The sequence below is a fragment of the Hevea brasiliensis genome, chromosome 13 (genome assembly GCF_030052815.1).
Source record: "Hevea brasiliensis isolate MT/VB/25A 57/8 chromosome 13, ASM3005281v1, whole genome shotgun sequence".
NCBI classification, from domain to species: domain Eukaryota; kingdom Viridiplantae; phylum Streptophyta; class Magnoliopsida; order Malpighiales; family Euphorbiaceae; genus Hevea; species Hevea brasiliensis.
This window is the reverse complement of record NC_079505.1, coordinates 15,928,612-15,952,407: the sequence shown is the minus strand read 5'-3', so window position 1 is coordinate 15,952,407 and position 23,796 is coordinate 15,928,612. Positions and strand designations below refer to the sequence as shown.

General features: G+C 29.6%; 1 protein-coding gene across 1 annotated transcript; it reads right to left on the bottom strand.

Annotated features, from left to right (window-relative positions):
* Positions 1-459: 459 nt before the first annotated feature.
* Positions 460-16,506, bottom strand: LOC110656388 (uncharacterized). The gene is made up of 14 exons (XM_058133046.1): positions 14,692-16,506; positions 14,371-14,505; positions 14,088-14,266; positions 13,775-13,985; positions 13,403-13,640; positions 13,126-13,276; positions 12,210-12,510; positions 2,898-4,208; positions 2,575-2,712; positions 2,292-2,470; positions 1,979-2,189; positions 1,607-1,844; positions 1,327-1,477; positions 460-817 (listed from the first exon to the last, which is right to left on the bottom strand). Exons 1-14 carry the CDS (start codon positions 15,959-15,961, stop codon positions 509-511), a joined length of 5,022 nt encoding a protein of 1,673 aa, XP_057989029.1. The 5' UTR covers positions 15,962-16,506; the 3' UTR covers positions 460-508.
* Between the last annotated feature and the right edge of the window lie 7,290 nt (positions 16,507-23,796).

Here is a 23,796-nt window from a genome sequence, read left to right as displayed (position 1 = left end):
GTTCACGTAATCATCCTGTCCCGTTGCTTTAGTGGCTCATTTTCAGCAGCCTTTGACACTATCAAGCCCTTGGCATTTTTAGTAATTTTCACATAAAATTAATGCTCGAATTTCAAAACTCCTTTTATAAGTACAATAATTTAATTAATTTATTATTTAAATGAATTAAAAGTGTACTAATTATAATAAAAAAACATTTGAATGACATATAACTTTAAGGGCTTTCAATAATTTATAGTATAATGTCACATGTAATGAAAACAGACTCTCACACCCTCTAAAAAAAGTGCAACTCGACAATTTTTTATATTCCTTTTTAAGGATTAACTTTATAATATTTATACAGATAAATTATATAAATTTTACATATATTTGTGTTTTGGATTCAATTTCATGACGAATTAAGTCTAAAATATATATATATATATATATATATATATATATATATCAGAAGAAGCATATTTTGAATTTCTATATTAAAAATTTATGTAATTGATGAGAGAGATATTTAACGACATACAACCTCAGTAATTGTCTCCTCATCCACAGAACAAAATCTTTCTTTTGGTTCTAATGAGCTAGAACTAATAATACTAGACTTTCTGAAAGTGAATGCAGGTTGCTTAGGAGAAGGAAGACTAATTTCGCTATTTAACATTAGAACGACAGCTGACATGGTCGGTCTTTCCATTATATCTTCTTGCACGCATAAGAGCCCAATTTGGATGCATCTCAATACTTCATCAGGAGAACAAGAATGCTTTAGTGATGAATCAACCATCTCCCATGCTCTCTCTTCTCTCCATAAATGCCATATCTATAACATCTCATCATTAGATGAACCCATAAACAAATTATTACAATTCGGAAAATAATTAGTTACTATAAGTATCTTCAAGGGTAAAATATTTTTATGCTCACTGAATTTTACAAGGATTTCTTTATTGTGGTCATAAAAATTCAACTTTTCATAATTTGATCACTAGTTTTATTTATTTATTTTTTTTTCAACTAGTGCATGCTGACTTGACAGTGGTGATTTTGGTAAGAATTTCATTGGACATCTAAGATGATATACAAGTCAAGATAGATACTAAAAATGAGGTTTAGATCAAAAATCAAATTGAAGAAGCCTTACAAAACCAGCCCCAAATTGAATGCCATGTCAGATTTTTGGTGGTTTCCCACTGAAGTCAGGAAACTAATTGCAACAAAATCGAATTTCAGTTACTAAATTGCAACAAGTTCTAGTTTTATGACCACAAAGAAAATCAATGTAAAATTCAATGATGATTAATATAATTTACCCATATCTTTTTAACTTACTTTTCCTATCATGCTTGGGTAAAAATCCTCTTGATAAAAGCTATTATTCCTTTTCCCTGTAATAATCTCTAATAATATGATGCCAAAACTAAAGACATCAGATTTCGTTGAAAACTTTCCAAACACCACATATTCTGGAGACATGTATCCACTGCATATGAAAAACATATAGAAAAAAAAATAGTTATAATGCTCCTTTCAAATTATTTAATGTAAGATAGAAAGGTATTCTTAGCAGTGGTTCTGTGTGTCTAGCTGCTGAGTGTGTAGGTATACTTACAATGTTCCAACTATTCTGTTTGTCATCTCATGAGTTTGGTCGCCTTTGAAGATTCTAGCTAGGCCAAAATCTGAAATTTTTGGATTCATTTCTTCATCCAATAGGATATTGCTGGTTTTTAGATCTCTATGGATAATTTTCAACCTAGAATCTTGATGAATATATAAGATTCCACGAGCAATCCCAACGATAATATCAAAGCGTTTTCTCCAATCCAAGATTGACCTTCTTGTTTCATCTAACAAAAGATTTCCAATTGAATCAGTGCCAATTTATGCATTCAATGTCCATCACTCATATTGTTGAACCAAATGGAATTAGACAACTTGTGGAATACAATGCTAAATAAAGTAGAATATACACAGGACTTACTGAAAAGAAAGGAGTCCAAGCTTTTGTTTGGCATGCATTCATAAACTAGCATCGGTTCCTCTCCCTGAATACAGCATCCTATGAGTTTCACCAAATTCTGATGTTGAAGTTTTGCAATCAGTAAAACTTCATTTTTAAATTCATCTATTCCTTGCCCCGAATCTTTTGAAAGTCTTTTCACAGCAACATCCTTTCCATTAGACAATTTACCCTACAGTCATGTTTTCACATTTAGAATCTCACAACAACTAGAGACGAAGACAAGCACATGTACATAGTTTTAGACATTTGCACGTAAGTTATATATATGCACCTTATAAACCACACCAAAACCACCTTGCCCTAGTTTGTTAGCTGGAGAGAAACTGTTAGTTGCAGCAAGTATAGTGCTCAGATTGAAAAAAGCAATCTCTGGATGACTCATGCTACCTTCGACTTGATTTTCCACTGAGCCAATTGTATCAAGCCACCTTTTGTTCCATTTGTTCCTCACTGCCATCAAAACGATGAAACCAGAATGCTTAATGCTTACTCAAATCAAAGGTATGAATATAAATAGATAGGCACAAAACATCATACAAAATCTTGTTTCTTACCCCTTTTCTTCTTCTTCTTCTTGAGCCACAAATATGTAAACAAGATGATGACAAACCAAGCTGAAACAACAGATATTACTAAAACGGCTAAGCTATCCTTCCTTTTAAGAAAACCATTCCATTTTTCGGCAATTTCAGCTGTGTGAGTAGGGAAAAGAATTTATCATTGTTCCATCAAAGAGGAAAAGAAAAGGAAGTTAAAAGGCAGGGTATAATGATAGAACACAAGCACAAACAATTCATGCAACGCTGATTATCCAATTTGTCACCTGATTATACACATTGGTTTTGTTCAAAATTTGTCGAAGGCAAAAATACATTACCTAATTCGACTGCATCAACACGAACATAAATATCATATCCCTCTGCCCCATTGTACACAGTGTCCATCAATTTGCCGTACCATGTCAAACAGCCAGTCTCCTTCCTAGCAATATCTATGCTTGCATATGCAGAGCATGAACAATTCCTCATGCAATTCTTTTCACAGTCCCTTGGACTCATATTCGTGCTCACCCAAACTGCTGCTGAAGTGTCAGGTACTTTAACATTCGCCACTTTCACAAATCCGTCTCCATGGCCACATAATGAGGTAGACTCTAGCCGCTTCCTGACACACCCGCCTGATGCATCTTTTAGAATATGCCAGTCCCTTGGGGACTTGGGTTCATACCCCGGTAAACAATCACATTCAAATCTTCGACCAAGAAAGTCAGGGTCACATATTCCATAGGTACCACAATGCCCATATGGATCACATGTAGATTTTGGCATCGACCGGAATTCATTCCATTTGCCATCTTTTTCATGCCAAATTAGTTTCTTAACAAGTCCTGAATAGTCCAACATTAACCTTAGAATAACAGAAGCATCAGAAACAGAGTATGTCGCATATGTCTCATTTTGATTGTTGACAAAACTGGCATTGGATGCATCTGCATAGCTTTTCCAGGGCCAAGGAATGCCTCGCCAAATATATTTTATACCCCAGTAGATAAAGAACTGTGGTGATCCTTTTGGGTTGATCTGAAGTGAGAAGTTTCCAGTTCCAGGGTCATCTGCTGATCTCCAACATATCGGGAACCGGTTCATGCCTGTCCTTCGGTCCAACCCAAGTTTCATTCCTGGCAGCCAAGTATCCGTAGGATGATCAAAGCTTTCCCACACATTACTTTTACTTCTATCGTGGACCAAAATCAAATTTCCTGTATCCAAGAGCTGAGCCACACAAGTATCTGTAACCTCCACTGAGACATTTGTAGACCATATAGGAACTTTCTGGTTATGATAGCTGCGGAGAACCAGATTTCCATATTGGTCAATTGATAGAACTCCCGAGGAACCATTGATTGGATCATCCCTATTTGCTACCCACACTACAGTTTGCTCTCGGACTTTACGGTACCAGATTCCAAGATATCTAAACCTGGAACTTCCGGGGCTAAAGAATCCTAATGCAAAATTATTTTCTCTAGAGATCAGAAAGTCACCATCATGAATGGTTTGGTTTATAGTTATTGTGTCTTTGGAAGAAGAAAATGCGAAATGGAGCACTAGAAGAGAAGAATGCAGGAACAACTTTGGAAAATCCATACTGGTTCTGTAATCATCGTTGAAGTGAAACTTAGGTGGGATGTGGTCATATTTTTAAACAAGAAAAGTCCACAAGGAGCTAAGACTTACAGAAAAAAGTTATCCCACATCATATTATTACAAAAATGTTTATTTTATATTTAATTAATTATTTATATAATAAATTAGAGTAATAGATATTTGATATATAAAATGTGAATCTAATATGAAATATTATTTTTAAAATTCAATTATGTATAATAACTTTAGAAATGATTCTAATGTCTCTGTATAAAGCTAGTTGGTGGAATATGTGATATTTGAAAGGTTGTCAATGAAATTTTATATCTTCATTGGGATCATGTTATTAGGGATTGTTATAGGGAACAATAGCTTTTTTTAAAGAGCATTCTACCTAAGAATGATGGGAAAAATAAGTTAAAAAATTTGGGTAAATTTTTGTAATCATAACTGAATTTTATATTAATTTTCTTTATGATCATAAAATTAGTAGCAATTTATTCACTAAACTTTCATTTTATTACATTTAGATTTCATTTATTTAGTAAAAAATAACTTACACGTAGAAAATATTTTTTATAAAAAAATATTTTTCATATAAATATTTTTTTATCATTAATGATATTTATTTAAGTCTTAATAAAAAATATTTTTTATTAATTTATTTTTTAAATATTTTAAATGTTAAAAAATATTTCTTAAAATAATATTTTTCATAAAAAGAAACCGAGCATTAGTTTCCTGATTTCAATAGGAAACCCACTTGGAAATTGACATAAAATAGGTGTCTTCAGTAGATTGGAGGATAATTATGTCAACAACGTTGATTGAACGGTTCTGTTGAAATCAATTTCTAGTGGCAAATGATGACAACTACAATTTGAAAGAATTTCTTTTTTTTAATTAATTCTGTTCAGATGGGATTAGCTTGCTTTTCTTTTTCCTGGCCAATGTTATGTCATCAGCATTCAAATAGGTTTTATTTTTGAATTTTAGGTTGTATCCATCCAACTTCGTTTTAGTCGAACAAAATTAAATATTCGAAAAAAAAAAAAATATATATATATATATATATATATATATATATATATATATATATATATATATATATATTTACGAATTATCTAATATTGTAATTTTCCTTTATGCTTTGTTTACCAATCACAAAGAAAATAAATGCAAAGTCTTGTTGAGGAATTTCTTCTTCCTTGAAATTATATATCAACAACTCCACGGTATTCGTTACTCGAATTCGTTTATATAAATATTTAATTAAATAAAAAATATATATATTTTTTATAATAATATTTATAAATTTTTTATTTTTTATTTTAAATAAAATAGAATTTAAATATTTATGAAATTATTAATTTAAATATAAATTATTAATAAAAAATATTTCTTATGTAGAATATTAATTAAAATATATAAAATTAAATGATTTCGTGTGTTTTTCAAATAATAATAATAATTGAGTTTCATACGAGTTTGAATAGTTAAGAATAAATTTTAATTAAATTCTATACAAATTTGAAATTTAAAAATATTAATCTAGCTGAGATTTAAATTTTAAGAATACTACCCTGAATTGGATTTGGATATCATAATTTTTGTATATACTCTATTCATTACCATCCTAGTCCTCCATTTCACATTTTCTTCCTCTAATTGGATAAATTTTAACAACTTTCCCTGAACTTATATAGTTGTAACACTACAGTCATTTAACTTTAAAATGTAACATAAAACTCCTTAAACTTTTAAATTTTACATAGTAAAATTCCTCTGACTTTTAATTATTGATTTTTCAGTTAGAAACTGATGTGAATAGCTCCCTCATCTCTCTCAGTTATTTAACATTTCTCTCTTATCTCTTATGCAAAGTGTAAAATTATTCTCTTTATACATAAAAAATGACTCAATTTACACATGGCTTAAGAGAGAAAAGAGAAATACTGACTAAACTCTATGCTGGAACTATCTAGGTTAGTGTCTAACTGAAAAACTAGTAATTGGAGGTTAGAGGGATTTTTACTGTGCAAAATTTGAAAGTTGATGGGATTTTATGTTATATTTTTAAAATGAGAGACTGTAATATTATAATTAGATAAGTTCAGGGACAGTTGTCAAAATTTATCCTCCTCTAATCTCCAAAGAAAACAATTTTGCTTTAAGATTTTTATTGCTCTAGAAATTCCTGATATAGATATCTTGAAATCTGACACCATAAGGTCTATCCATATTTCCACAGGAGACTTATCAATTAACCAAAATCAAAATGGTTAAATGTTTAATTTCAACCCTAAATTTATTGGGGATATTCAACTTAGTCAATTTTTAACCTTTTGTCAAATTAACTCAAAAGTTCTAATTTAAGCCCCAATTAACCCAAAATTAAAATTTCTACACTAAATTTATGGATTTCTTGATATAGATAAAAAATTTAGAAGTTTAATTTCTTAATTTTATGACTAAATATCTAGATTTCTTAATTTAGCCCCAAAATTAAGAAGTTAAATTTCATTTTTATGATTTTTGATTTAAATTGAATTAAAATTGAAATTTTTGTATTAATTTGGACTAAAAGTTAAAAATTGACTAAAATGAGCATCCCCAATAAGTACATAGATCAAATTAAGCATTAAGTTATATAGAAATTTCATTCTCTATAGCAACCATAACCAGAAAGTTCCTACATGATTAAAAGCTTACCATCTTGAATAGGCTTGTTTATGGTCATGGCATCTCTGCAGGACGAAAGTGTGAAATGGAGGACTAAAAGAAAAGACTGCAGAAACAAAATTTGTCCTCAATTAATGCACTTGTTGCGTGGGGACTTGGAAATGTATATTTTCAATTAATGAATAACAAAATTCCACAACAAGACTATGACTTTTGAAAATTATAAAATTACATACAATGACTTGGTGGGTACGTGTAAACAAAGCAAAAGAAGAAAATATTTTCAGTTTTATTCTCTGATCACAGTGGAGACGTATGCAAGTTCACACTATGGATCCAAATTTCAAAAATGGAAGGGAAATTTACTATTTATTCCCTATGTTTTATCATTAATAACATTTGAGTCCTTACATTTTTAAAATTAAATTATTTAGTCTTTCAATTTTATTTTTATCAAAATTAGAGATCCTTTCTAATTAAAAATAATTTACTGTTAACAATAAATAAAATAACAAATTTACCCTTATTAAATTAGGGTTAGTTTCTTAATTTTGCACTCTCTCTCCCTTTCTCTCCCCTCTTTTCCCTTTCCCTTCATCTTCCCTAGGGGTCTGTTTAGATGAGGTGAGGGAAGGGTAAATAATGGAAGGGTAAGAAAGAGTAAGGAAGGGGAAGGGTAAGGAGAGTTACAATAAAAAAAATCTCATGTTTGGGAAGGAGTGAATTAATGGAAATGTACGGAGAGGTAATGTATATTCTTTATGTTTGGAAGGAGGTGAAGAAGAGGTAAAATTAAGGGGTGTAAAAATAGAAATATTCATAACTATACTCTCTCCCTCCTTACTCTCCTTTACACCCCAATATGGAGTGTAAAAAAAATTGAGATTTGAGGGGTAAGGGAGGGTAAGGCTTACCCTTACTTACCCTTACCCCCCCTTACTCACCTCTTCCCAAACAAGGGTAAAATAATTAATTATCCCTCCTTAGCTTTGTTTACCCCTTCCTCACCCTCATCTAAACAGACCCTAAGACTTTGCTTAATGACTCGACAAATTCAGCTCCTGGTGGTTGCGCTGGGTTGTTTCCCCTCTTGTCCTCTCCTTTCTATCTTCTCACCTGCTCACCCTCACTCCTCATTGCCGCTTCTAGGAAGCTACATTAGCCTCCGTTTGGTTATCAATCGCCATTGGTGAGGAGGAAGATCCATTGGTCACTAAGCATGGTAATGTATCATTATCTATATGAGCTACAATTGAAGGAGGAGACAAATCTTACTTCCGTTTTTCCCTTTTTGTTTCTCTTTATTAGGGCTTGGTTAGTTGTTGTTACAGTGCTAAGATTTATTAGTGCTTGATTGGATTTTTTTTTTTTTTAAATTTAATGGTGTAGACTTCGGCTATGGTCGGCGAGAACCTTACCAATTTTTGGATCCTTGATTGTGTAGGAGAAAAGAAGAGAAAAGAAAAGAAATAAAATCTAATTTATACGGTGTTATTTGGATAAATTATCAGGATAGAAAAGAAATATAATTTATTCCTTAAATAAAATGAAGAAAAATACCCATTTCTCACCAATTTGGAGGGAAACATATGGAGAAATTGATTTTCTCCTCCTTTCTCCCTCTTTTCTCTCCTTAATTTATTGTGTAAGAAATGAAATTGTTTTTCTTTTCTCTTCTCTCCATTTTCTTAATCCAAACAAAAGGTCAGAGACTTAAGTCAACCGATTGATGTTCCTTTACTCGATGCCACTACTGCTGCGTTCTATTCCTTTACTCTACTATTGTTGCAGACCGAATATTGCAGGATTTGCATAAGAAATCCACGTATGTGGCTCCAAATTTTTTGATTGAAATTGAAATTATGTAACTTCTTCACCAACAAACATTGACAATAGTAGCTAACTTTTAAACATTGTAGACTGAAGAAACGTGTCCATTGAACCAAATGCACTAACGTGGAGGAAAGTTTGAAAATTTGTAGGTGCAGGAGTAGGATAATTAATGAGCTTGCAAGCCAAAACCAACAGAGGAAGAGAATGGACGAGGTCCATTAAATCCTACAGCAGAAGCCCTACTCATTGTGACATTTTATCGAATATATGGACTGCATACCAAGCAAACGCAATGAGAGGAGCTTCCTCTCCTCTACGAACGTGAAAAAAGATGGAGACACGTCAATATTCTATTTAAAAGGGGTGGAATTTCCAATATTACCAAACTAATATTATAAAAATAAGGTTATCTCACTTCTCCTATTAAATAAGAAATACGAAATCTGTTTAATTTATGTATTTTAATTAATAATTTATATAAAAATATTTTTATTAATAATTTATATAAAAATATTTTTATTAATAATTATTTTTTAAAAAGTTAAAACTTTATAAAATATTTCAATTTTATTTATTTAAAAAATAATATAAGATTGTATTCTAGTTAGATGAATTAGAAAGAAAGGATGAGAAATTTCCCCTGTAGAAAAGATTGTCTATGCTGAGGCTCTTCCATTATGGTGGATTTTATGTTGTGTCTCATTATAATCATTATAATCAACATACGTTAATATAATAGTTATATTGAATAAATTCTCTTTATGTTGAATTATTAAAAAAAATAATTAAGTATATATTAACTAAATATGTAATTAATTAAATATAAAGCTTATTACTATAAATAAAAATGTTTGATTAATTAGCATATAATTTTTAAAATCAATATTTTAATATTTATTAGATTATATGGACAATATATTTCAATTATGTTTCTAAGTTTTATATAAAAAATATTTAAATTTTAAATATTATTATTAAGTATATTTATATAAAAATATAATATTAGACTAATAAAATTTTAACTGGATGAACTTCTCACTCAAGCTATAAATTTTCTAGTCATTTCTTTGAATAATAATTCTCTTGTCATTTCTATTGAATAAATATTTTTTTTATATTATATGATGTTACATTATAAAAGGAAATAATAATTTTTTTTCATAAAATTTGAAGGGCCAAAAAAAATTAAAATAGAAAAAATTTGGGTTCATTATTAAAAAAAAAATTGTCAATGTGATATGAAATTAAAATTATTTATTAAAATAGACTGTGTTAGAAAACCCCAATTAAATTAATATTTTGAGTAAATTATGATTCAGTCTTTAAGATTTAACAAAACTTATAACTTAATCTCTGTATTTTTAAAAATAAGCAATTTAATTCCTGAGACTTGACAAAGCCTACAACTTAGTTCTTATTGTTACAATTCTATTAAGTTACCGTTAATTTTAACAAAAATAATTAAAATGTCCTTATTTTTATTTTTAATTTTAAAATAATTTAGTTCCTAAATTTTTATTTTCCTAATAATTTGGTCTCTTAAATTTTATTTTTTAACAATTTGGTCCCTATATTTTTAAAATATGAGTCCCATAAAATTGAGAAATTTTAAACTTAAAGTATTAAAAAATGAATTAATTACTTTAAGGCCCTTAAATTTTTTATTAATAACAAAATCATCCATATATTTACAAATTGGTCATTAAATATTATAACTATTTATAAATAAGCCTTATAATTTGTAAAATTCTATTTATGTAATTATTATTTTAATTATATATATATATATAATATTTTTCAGATATTATATTATATTTTTGTACATAAAAAAGATAAAAAAATATGAATATGGACAAAAATTGTTATGAAAGTAAAATTTTAAAAATTAAATTGTTTTCAAATTACAAATAGAGTTAAAAATATTTTGATATTTTTGATAAATTTAATAAAAAATTAACTGTAAATCTAATGGTAGAAATTAACTTGTAGATTTATTAAGACTTCAAGGGCTGGATTGCTTGGTTTTATAACTATAAGGACTAAATTCTTTTCATATTAAAATAGAGTTAAGTATATTTTAATCATTTTTGCTAAAATTAATAATAACTTAACTAAAATTCTAACAGTAGGGACTAAATTATAAGTTTTATCAAATCTCATAAACTAAATTACTTAATTTTAAAAATATAAAAACTAAATTATAAATTTTATCAAACTTCAGTTATTAAATTGTAGTTTACTCTAAGTATTTTCATAACAAGTTTTTGTATCATACAAACATTGCTAGAGAAAAAAAAAAACATACAATTAAAAAGCGCAATCAAATTAGCTTTCCTATTTAAAGAAAATTACTATTTAACTATTTTATTTTAATAAAATTAACTATTTAGTTCTTATATTTTAAAAAATACATTATTTGGTCAATATTCCATTAAACTATTTAATTTCTTTATCAATTTTTTCGTTACTCAAATAAATTTGAGTCCACTCAAACAACTATTTCGTATTCTACATTAGTGAAACTAATTAGTTCTTATATTTTGAAAAACATATTCCTAAATTAAAAATAAAAATGTTCATGTGTGAAAACTAAATCTAAATTTACATTATTTTTAAAACTTTTTTAGTATTTTCATTTAATTCTTTGTGCTTCATTTTTGTGCTTTCTCTATTGGGAAACAATATTTGATAAAGTATTAGTTGATATAGATTTTCAAGTATTTAAGGCAATAATCTAAAAAAATTATCTTCCAATAGAGAAAATGCAAAAATGGTACGAAGAACTTGAATGAAATTATATTTAAACAATTTAAAGAAAACGTAAATTCAAATTTATTCTCCATTATAACAAAATTTTTATTTCTCATATAAGAATATGTTTTTTTAAAATATAAGCACCAATTAATTATATCATAAAAATAAAGAAACAAAATAATTATATTTTTTTTAAATATAGAAAATAACTAATTAATTTCACTAAAATAGAAAGACTTTCCTTTTATTCATATTCATCGTAATCATTCTGTTTCGTCGTGTTAGTGGCTCTAAAATCACCATTTTCATTGGCATTTTTAGTAGCCCTTGATGTCAAGCCCTTGGCTTTTTCAGTAATTTTCACATAAAATTAATGCTTGAATTTTAAAACTCTTTTTGTAAGTACAATAATTTAATTCATTTATTATTTAAATGAATAAAAAATGTATTAATTATAATAAAAAAACATATGAATGAGATATAACTTTAAGGGCTTTCAATAATTTATAGAATAATGCCACATGTAATAAAAACAAAATCTCACACCATCTCAAAAAAAGTGCATCTGGACAATTTTTTATATTCTTTTTTAAGGACTAACTTTATAATATTTATACATGATAAATTATATAAATTTCATATATATTTATGTTTTGGATTCAATTTCGTGATTAATCAAGTCTTAAAGAAAAAAAAAATTAATATTAGAAGAAGTATATCTTGGATCCCTATACTAAAAATTTATATAATTGATGAGAGAGATATTCAACGACATACAGCCTCAGTAATTGTCTCCTCATCCACAGAACAAAATCCTTCTTTTGGTTCTAATGAGCTAGACCTAATAATACTAGACTTTCTGAAAGTGAATGCAGGTTGCTTAGGAGAAGGGAGACTAATTTCGCTATTTAACATTAGAACGATAGCCGACATGGTCGGTCTTTCCATTACATCTTCTTGCACACATAAGAACCCAATTTGGATGCATCTCAATACTTCATCAGGAGAACAAGAATGCTTTAGTGATGAATCAACTATCTCCCATGCTCTTTCTTCTCTCCATAAATGCCATATCTATAACATCTCATCATTAGATGAACCCATAAACAAATGATTACAATTCGGAAGATAATTAGGTACTATAAGCAACTTCAAGGGCAAGCTATTTTTATGCTCACTGAATTTTACATGGATTTTTAGATGAACCCATAAACAAATGATTACAATTCGGAAGATAATTAGGCACTATAAGCAACTTCAAGGGCAAACTATTTTTATGCTCACTGAATTTTACATGGATTTTTTTATTGTGGTCATAAAAATTCAACTTTTCATAATTCGATCACTAGTTTTATTTATTTGTTTATTTTCCAACTAGTGCACTCTAACTTAACAGTGGTGATTTTGGTAAGAATTTCATTGGAAATCTAACATGATACACAAGTCAAGATAAATACTAAAAATGAGGCTTGGATCAAAAATCAAATTGAAGAAGTCTTAAGAAACTAGCCCCAAATTGAATATCATGTCAGATTCTGGTGGGTTTCCCACTGAAGTCAGGAAACTGATTGCAACAAAATCAAATTTGAGTTACTAAATTGCAGCAAGTTCTAGTTTTATGACCACAAAGAAAATCAATGCAAAATTTAATGATGTTCAGAATAATTTACCCATATCTTTTTAACTTACTTTTCCTATCATACTTGGGCAAGAATCCTCTTGACAAAAGCTATTATTCCTTTTCCCTGTAATGATCTCTAATAATATGATGCCAAAACTAAAGACATCAGATTTCGTTGAAAACTTTCCAAATGCCACATATTCTGGAGACATGTAACCACTGCATATGAAAAACAGAAAAAAAAAATAGTTATAATGCTCCTTTCAAATTATTTAATGTAAGATAGAATGGTATTCTTAGCAGTGGTTCTGTGTCTCTAGTTGCTGGGTGTGTGGGTATACTTACAATGTTCCAACTATTCTGTTTGTCTTCTCATGAGTTTGGTTGCCTTTGAAGATTCTAGCTAGGCCAAAATCTGAAATTTTTGGATTCATTTCTTCATCCAATAAAATGTTGCTAGTTTTTAGATCTCTATGGATAATTCTCAACCTAGAATCTTGGTGAATATATAAGATTCCACGAGCAATCCCAATGATAATATGAAAGCGTTTTCTCCAATCCAAGGTTGACTTTCTTGTTTCATCTAACAAAAGATTTCCAATTGAATCAGTGCCGATTTATGCATTCTCTGTCCATCACTCATATTGTTGAACCAGATGGAATTAGACAACTTGTGGAATACAATGCTAAATAAAGTAGAATATACACAGGACTTACTGAAAAGAAAGGAGTCCAAGCTTTTGTTTGGCATGTATTCATAAACTAGCATCGGTTCCTCTCCCTGAATGCAGCATCCTATGAGTTTCACCAGATTCTGATGTTGAAGTTTTGCAATCAGTAAAATTTCATTTTTAAATTCATCTATTCCTTGCCCTGAATCTTTTGAAAGTCTTTTCACAGCAACTTCCTTTCCATTAGACAATTTACCCTACAATCATGTTTTCACATTTAGAATCTCACAACAACTAGAGACGAAGACAAGCACATGTACACAGTTTTAGACATTTGCACATAAGTTATATATATGTACCTTATAAACCACGCCAAAACCACCTTGGCCTAGTTTGTTAGCCAGAGAGAAACTGTTAGTTGCAGCAAGTATGGTGCTCAGATTGAAAAAAGCAATCTCTGAATGACTCATGCTACCTTCGACTTGATTTTCCACTGTGCCAATTGTATCAAGCCACCTTTTGTTCCATTTGTTCCTCACTGCCATCAAAAAGATGCAACCAGAATGCTTAATGCTTACGGAAATCAGAGGTATGAATATACATAGAAAGGCACAAAACATCATACAAAATCTTGTCTCTTACCCCATTTCTTCTTCTTCTTGAGCCACAAATATGTAAGTAAGATGATGACAAACCAAGCTGAAGCAACAGATACCACTAAAATGGCTAACATATCCTTCCTTTTAAGAAAACCATTCCATTTTTGGGCGATTTCAGCTGTGGTAGTGGGGAAAAGAATTTATTATTGTTCCATCAAAGTGGAAAAGAAAAGGAAGTTAAAGGGCAAGGTATAATGATAGAACATAAGCTCAAACAATTCATGCAGGGCTGATTATCCAATTTGTCACCTGATTATACACATTGGTTTTGTTCAAAATTTGTCAAAGGCAAAAAATACATTACCTAATTCTACTGCATCAACACGAACATAAATATCATGTCCCTCTTCCCTATTGGGTACAGTGTCCATCAATTTGCCATACCATGTCAAACAGCCAGTCTCCTTCCCAGCAATATCTATGCTTGCATATGCAGAGCATGAACAATTCCTCCTGCAATTCTTTTCACAGTCCCTTGGACTCATATTCGTGCTCACCCAAACTGCTGCTGAAGTGTCAGGTACTTTAACATTTGCCACTTTCACAAATCCTTCTCCATGCCCACATAATGATGTAGACTCTAGCCGCTTCCTGACACACCCGTCTGATGCATCTTTTAGAATATGCCAGTCCCTTGGGGACTTGGGTTCATACCCCGGTAAACAATCACATTCAAATCTTCGACTAAGAAAGTCAGGATCACATATTCCATAGGCACCACAATGCCCATATGGATCACACGTAGATTTTGGTACCGACCATAATTCATTCCATTTGCCATCTTTTTCATGCCAAATTAGTTTCTTAACAAGTCCTGAGTAGTCCACCATTAACCTTAGGATAACAGAAGCATAAGAAACAGAGTAGACCACATATGTCTCATTTTGATTATTGACAAAACTAACATTGGTTATATCTGTATAACTTTTCAAGGGCCAAGGAACACCTCGCCAAATATATTTTATACCCCAGTAGATAAAGACCTGTGGTGATCCTTTTGGGTTGATCTGAAGTGAGAAGTTTCCAGTTCCGGGGTCATCTGCTGATCTCCAAGATATCAGGAACCGGTTCATGCCTGTCCTTCGGTCCAACCCAAGTTTCATTCCTGGCAGGATAGTATCCATTGGATGATCAAAGCTTTCCCACACAGTACTTTTACTTCCATCGTGGACCAAAATAAAATTTCCTGTATCCAAGAGCTGAGCTACACAAGTATCTGTAACCTCTGTTGAGACATTAGTAGACCATATAGGAACTTTCTGGTTATGGTAGCTATGGAGAACGATATTTCCATATTGGTCAATTGATAGAACTCCCGAGGAACCATTGATTGGATCATCCCTATTTGCTACCCACACCACAGTTTGCTCTCGGACTTTATGGTACCAGATTCCAAGATATCTAAACCTGGAACTTCCGGGGCTAAAGAATCCCAATGCAAAATTATTTTCTCTAGAGATCAGAAAGTCACCATCATGAATGGTTTGGTTTATAGTTATGGTGTCTTTGGAAGAAGAAAATGCGAAATGGAGGACTAGAAGAGAAGAATGCAGGAACAACTTTGGAAAATCCATACTGGTTCTGTAATCTTCGTTGAAGTGAAACTTATGTGGGATGTGGTCATATTTTTAACCTAGAAAAGTCCGCAAGGAGCTAAGACTTTTGACGAGTAAACTGCGATTTTGTTGACAACTATATTTCTTGTCTTCTTCACCAATGAACATAGACAATAGCCTACTTTTGAACATTCTAGACTGAAGAAACAAGTGTGTCCATTGAACCAAATGCGCTAACGTGAAGGAAAGTTTGGAGATTTGTAGGTGCAGAAGTAGGAGGATTAATGAGCTTGCAAGCCAAAAACAACGGAGGAAGGGAATGGACGAGGTCCATGAAACCCTACAGCAGAATCCTTACTTGTTGTGACATTTTATCGAATGTATGGACTGCGTTCCATGAAACCCAACGCAGCAAACGCAATGAGAGGAGCTTCCTCCCCTGTACGAACGCAAAATAGATGGAGGCACATCTATTATAATGAAACTAATCTATGTGGTATTTGCAAGGTTTTCAATGAAATTTTATGTCTTTAATGAGATCATATTATTAGAGATTGTTACAGAAAACAATAGCTCTTTTTTATTACTATTATTATTATTTTTTAAAGAGCATTCTTACCTAAGAATGATGGGAAAAGTATCTTAAAAGATAAGGGTAAATTTTTGTAATCATCACTGAATTTTACATTGATTTTCTTTATGGTCATAAAACTAATAGCAATTTATTTACTAAATTTTAATTTTGTTACATTTGAATTTTATTTATTTAGTAAAAAATAATTTATATATAAAAAATATTTTTTATAAAAATTTTTTTTCACATAAATATTTTTTATTATTTAATTATAATATTTAATTAATGATATTTATTTACATCGTATATATATATATATATAAATATTTTTATATTTTAATAAAATTTTTAAAGTCTAAAAAATAAAAAAACACTTTCTCTCTTAATATTTTTTTTATTAAAGAAATATTTTTTATCAATTTATTTTTTTAAATACTTCAAATATTAAAAATTATAAAAAAATATTCTTAAAATAATTTTTTTCATAAAAGAAACCGAGCATTAATTTCCTGATTTCAATAGGAAACCCACTTGAAAATTGACAACAATGTTGATTGAACTTTTCAGTTGAAATCAATTTCTAGTGGTAAATGATGACAACTACAATTTGAAAGAATATATATTTTTTTAATTAAATTCTGTTCACATGGGATTAGCTTGCTTTTCCTTTTCCTGGCCAATGTTATGTCATCAGCATTAAAATAGGTTTTATTTTTGAATTTTAGGTTGTATCAATCACAAAGAGAATAAATGAAAAGTCTTGTTGAGGAATTTCTTCTTCCATGAAAATATGTATCACCAATTCCACATAGAAAAATTTCAGCCATTGAAGATAATAGGAACAATATGGATTCTCACGAGCTGTTTTTGCAGTCTTTTCCTCTAGTCATCCATAAAATAGCAATGAATTGGGTTTGTACGGATATTCAACTCGATCGAAACTTAATATAACAAATGGGATAGTGTTTAATTAGATTCAGATTTAAAGAATAATACCCGCAATGGAATTAAGTCAAATTTGAATTTTAAGTATTAGGTATTTATTACCCAAATTCATTTATATAAATATTTAATTAAATATAAAATATATATAACGCTTTGAATTTTTAAATAATTATTTTATGTGAAAATTGATTAATTTAACAGATCTAGGAAGGGCATTATGTAGTTGTTGTATTGTGGGCCTAAGGCCTTTTAGATTGAGAAGTGTTAGTTGAGTTATTTGTAGGTGAGGTAGGTCCTAGATACAAGAGAAATTCTGCTAAATTTTTAGCATAAATTAGGATGTCTTTGCCTCTTTAAATTCTTATTTTGATATAGTATTGATAAAGTTATAATACATTTGTTTAGGTAATCAGAGTCAGCCATCTTTCTCCACCCAGCCGTTACAGTAGTCTCCAGTTGATCGGTGAGTAGATATTGATTTTATTTATAATTTCAATATTATTATACATATAAAGCATGCTCATGCATTCACTTATATATATATATATATATATATATATATATATATATATATATATATATATATATATAGGCACGTTTTGTATTGCATTATTAATTGATGAAATTGATGTAGGTATTGCTTTAAGATAATTTAGAGTTGTGTGCGTGTGTTGATATGCGTGAGGTGTGGTACTAGATATAGGTAAGACGAACAGATCGGTTTAAACTTGTCTCGCTTGGGGCCCGATCCTTTTTGTGATAAGTCGGAGTGAGTAAGACTTTGAGTTAATATAGTTGACCCTCACATTTGGATTATTAAGAGAAAGTCCGACTAGAGTTGATCTCGCTAATAGAGGTTGGAATTAAAAGAGTTGTGTGGGGATCAGCTCTTATATATATATTTGATTGATGTAACACACAAGTGTATGAGTGCTTTAAATTATTTTTTGTGTAAATATTATTTGAACTTGGTTGAATATGTTGGCGTATGCCACATTTCATCCTTAGAAATGCAGTAACCTAGATAGTTATTTTCAAAGTAAAAAAAAAAAAAAAACTTTCTTTTTTTAAAAGATAAAATTATTTTTCTTAAAAATAATTTAATTTTCTCTTTAAGGTTCTGTTTGTTTCACGGAAAATATTTTCTTAAAAAACATTCTCGTATTTTCTAGTGTTTAGGGCATTTGGAAAAAATAGTAAATAAAAAATATTTTCTTAATCAAAAGAAAAATTAAATCATTTTCAAAGAAAATGATTTCCATTTTTTTAAAAAGTAGTCATTTTTTATTTTTTAAATTTTCATAATCTTATTAAAATATCAACGTACTTATATATATATATGAAACATGTCATTAGTTTAACATTATAATCAAACAATAAAAAATATTTTATGAAAAATAAAAAATATTTTTCGTGATAAATATTTTTCATATACAAGTTCTTTTCTATGAAACAAACTAAGTTGAACTAAAAATTTTTTTTTTATTAATCTGAATATCTTAAATACTCTCTCTCTCTCTCTCTCTCTCTCTCTCTCTCTCTCTCTCTCTCTCTCTCTCTCTCTATATATATATATATATATATATATATATATATATAACGGAGCATTAAACCCATTTGAAAATTGACTTAATATAGGTGTCTTCAATGGATTAGAAGCCAATTCAGAAAACAATGTTGATTGAACGGTTCAGTTGAAATCAATTTCTAGTGGCACATGATGAGAACTACAATTTGAAAGAATTTTTTTTTTAATTAATTCCTTTCATATGGGATTAGCTTGCTTTTCTTTTTTCCTGGCCAACGTTATGTCATCAGGCATTAAATAGATTTTATTTTTGAATTTTAGGTTGTATCCATCCATCTTCGTTTTAGTCAAACAAAATTAAATATTCAATTTTTTTTTTTACTAATTATCCAATATTGTAATTTTGCTTCATGCTTTGTTTACCAATCACAAAGAAAATAAATGGAAAGTCTTGTTGAGGAATTTCTTCTTCCTTGAAATTATGTATCAACAACTCCACGATTAAATATAAAAAATATATATTTTTTATAATAATATTTATAAATTTTTTATTTTTTATTTTAAATAAAATAGAATTTAAATATTTATGAAATTATTAATTTAAATATAAATTATTAATAAAAAATATTTCTTATGTAGAATATTAATTAAAATATATAAAATTAAATGATTTCGTGTATTTTTCAAATAATTATAATAATTGAGTTTCATACGAGTTTAAATAGTTAAGAATAAATTTTAATTAAATTTTATACAAATTTGAAATTTAAAAATATTAATCTAGCTTAGATTTAAATTTTAAGAATGCTACCCTGATTTTGATTTGGATTTGGATATCATAATTTTTGTATATACTCTATTCATTACCATCCTAGTCCTCCATTTCACATTTTCTCAACTATCCCTGAATTTATACAGTCATTTAACTTTAAAATGTAACATAAAACCCCCTAAACTTTTAAATTTTGCACAGTAAAATTCCTCTGACTTTCAATTATTGATTTTCAGTTAGAAACTTATGTGAATAGCTCCCGCATGGCACTTATTTAACATTTCTCTCTCTTCTCTTATGCAAAGTGTAAAATTATTTTCTTTACACATGAAAAATGACTCAATTTACACATGGCTTGAGAGAGAAAAGAGAAATACTGACTAAACTCCATGCTGGAATTGTCCAGGTTAGCGTCTAACTGAAAAACTAGTAATTGGAGGTTAGAGGGATTTTTACTGTGCAAAATTTGAAAGTTGATAGGGTTTTATGTTATATTTTTAAAATAAGGGACTGTAATATTACAACTAGATAAGTTCAGGAACAGTTGTCAAAATTTATCCTCCTCTAATCTCCAAAGAAAACAATTTTGCTTTAAGATTTTTATTGCTCTAGAAATTCCTGATATAGATATCTTGAAATCTGGTACCATAAGGTCTATCCATATTTCCACAGGAGACTTATCAATTAACCAAAATCAAAATGGTTAAATGTTTAATTTCAACCATAAATTTATTGGGGATATTTAATTTAGTCAAATTTTAACCTTTTGTCAAATTAACTCAAAAGTTCTAATTTAAGCCCCAATTAACCCAAAATTAAAATTTCTACACTAAATTTATGGATTGTTTGATTTAGATAAAAAATTTAGAAGTTTAATTTCTTAATTTTATGACTAAATATCTAGATTTCTTAATTTAGCCCCAAAATTAAGAAGTTAAATTTCATTTTTATGAATTTTGATTTAAATTGAATTAAAATTGAAACTTTTGTATTAATTTGGACTAAAAGTTAAAAATTGACTAAAATGAGCATCCCCAACAAGTACATAGATCAAATTAAGCATTAAGTTATATAGAAATTTCATTCTCTATAGCAACCATAACTAGAAAGTTCCTACATGATTAAAAGCTTACCATCTTGAATAGGCTTGTTTATGGTCATGGCATCTCTGCAGGACGAAAGTGTGAAATGGAGGACTAAAAGAAAAGACTGCAGAAACAAAATTTGTCCTCAATTAATGCACTGTTTGCGTGGGGACTTGGAAATGTATAATTTCAATTAATGAATAACAAAATTCCACAACAAGACTATGACTTTTGAAAATTATAAAATTACATACAATGACTTGGTGGGTACGTGTAAACAAAGCAAAAGAAGAAAATATTTTCAGTTTTATTCTCTGACCACAGTGGAGACGTATGCAAGTTCACACTATGGATCCAAATTTCAAAAATGGAAGGGAAATTTACTATTTATTCCCTATGTTTTATCATTAATAACATTTGAGTCCTTACATTTTTAAAATTAAACTATTTAGTCTTTCAATTTTATTTTTATCAAAATTAGAGGTCCTTTCTAATTAAAAATAATTTACTGTTAACAATAAATAAAATAACAAATTTACCCTTATTAAATTAGGGTTAGTTTCTTAATTTTTCACTCTCTCCCTTTCTCTCCCCTCTTTTCCCTTTCCCTTTATCTTCCCTAAGGGTCTGTTTGGATGAGGTGAGGGAAGGGTAAATAATGGAAGGGTAAATAATGGAAGGAAGGGCAAAGGTAAGGAGAGTTACAATAAGAAAAATCTCATGTTTGGGATGGAGTGAATTAATGGAAAGGCAAGGAGAGGTAATGTATATTCTTTATGTTTGGGAAGAGGTGAAGAAGAGGTAAAATTAAGGGGTGTAGAAATAAAAATATTCATAACTATACTCTCTCTCTGCTTACCCCCTTACACCCCAATATAGAGTGTAAAAAAAATTGAGATTTAAGGGGTAAGGAAGGGTAAGGCCCTTATCCCCCATTAACTCATATCTTCCCAAACAATGATAAAATAATTAATTATTCCTCCTTACCTTTATTTACCCCTCCCTCACCCTCATCCAAACAGACCCTAAGACTTTGCTTAATGACTCGACAAATTCAGCTCCTGGTGGTTGCCCTGGGTTGTTCCCCCTCTTGTCCTCTCCTTTCTATCTTCTCACCTGCTCACCCTCACTCCTCATTGTCGCTTCTAGGAAGCTACATTAGCCTCCGTTTCGTTATCAATCGCCATTGGTGAGGAGGAAGATCCATTGGTCACTAAGCATGGTAATGTATCATTATATATAGGAGCTGCAATTGAAGGAGGAGACAAATCTTACTTCCGTTTTTTCTTTTTGTTTCTCTTTATTAGGGCTTGGTTAGTTGTTGTTATAGTGCTAAGATTTATTAGTACTTGATTGGATCTTTTTTTTTTTTAATTTAATGGTGTAGACTTCGGCTATGGCCGGCGAGAAGCTTACCAATTTTTGGATCCTTGATTGTGTAGGAGAAAAGAAGGGAAAAGAAAAGAAATAAAATCTAATTTATATGGTGTTATTTGAATAAATTATCAGAATAGAAGAGAAATATAATTTATTCCTTAAATAAAATGAAGGAAGATACCCATTTCTCACCAATTTGGAGGGAAACATACGGAGAAATTGAATTTCTCCTCCTTTCTCCTCTTTTCTCTCCTTAATTTATTGTGTAAGAAATGAAATTGTTTTTCTTTTCTCTTCTCTCCATTTTCTTAATCCAAACAAAGGGTTAGAGACTTAAGTCAACCGATTGATGTTCCTTTACTCGATGCCACTACTGCTGCGTTCTATGCCACTATTCCGTTACTCTATTATTGTTGCAGACCAAAAATTGCAGGATTTGCATAAGAAATCCACGTATGTGGCTCCAAATTTTTTGATTGAAATTGAAATTATGTAACTTGTGGGCATGAATCAATGAATGCATCTCCTTGTTGTATGTAATTTATTTTGTCTCCTCAATTTTAATTTCAATCAACCTCAATTTCAATTTGTTGATTGAAATTGAAATTACTAACTTGTGAGCATGAGTTTGTGAACGTATCTCCAGTTGAATGTAATTTCTTTTGTCTCCTCAGTTTTAATTTGTTAATTGAAATTGAAATTACTAACTTGGGGGCATCAATATGCGAAACTCTACTTTTGCTAATACATTTGGATCAAATGTAAATTAGTGAAATTATAATAATTTTATTGAAAATTTTATATTTTTTAATTTGATGTGGGACAGAACTGGGAGAGATTAGAGATTGAACTAGGGGAAGGGAGAAATAGCACTAGGGGAAAGAGAGAAAAATGTAGAGAGAGAACTAATGAGTAGAGATGGCAACGGATAGAGTACTCGTAAAAATTACCCTAACCGAACTCGAACCCGATTAATATTATTAAAACTTGAACCCATCCTAAACCTGATTATCATTACCCAAAAAATAACCAAATCCATTCAAATTTATATATTTTAATTAATAATTTGCATAAAAAATATTTTTTATTAATAATTTATATTTTAAAAGTTTAATAATTCCATAAAATATTTAAATTCTATTTTATTTATTATAAAATTTACAAATATTATTATAAAAAACATATATTTTATATTTAATTAAGTGTGTGTGTGTCTGTATGTGTGTGTGTATATATATAAATGGATTCGGATAACATATAAAATCCGAGCCTATCCCAAACTCGATTATTAACTACCCAAACCTATCCTATTAGAGTTCAGCAGGATCAGGTACTCGCAAAACCTGACCTATTACCATCTCTACTAGTGAGAGGAGAGAGAGAGAGAGAGAGAGAGAGAGAGAGAGAGAGAGAGAGAGAGAGGGAGAAAGAACAAATAAAGGAAAGATAAGAGAAATAACTGGAAGAGAGGGAAATCACATTGTAGAAAGCGTAATTTAGTTATTTAAAAGTTTTCTCTCCTTTTGCCATTGAAGTCAGTGAGATCAACAACAAATTAAGTTTAGATTCGAC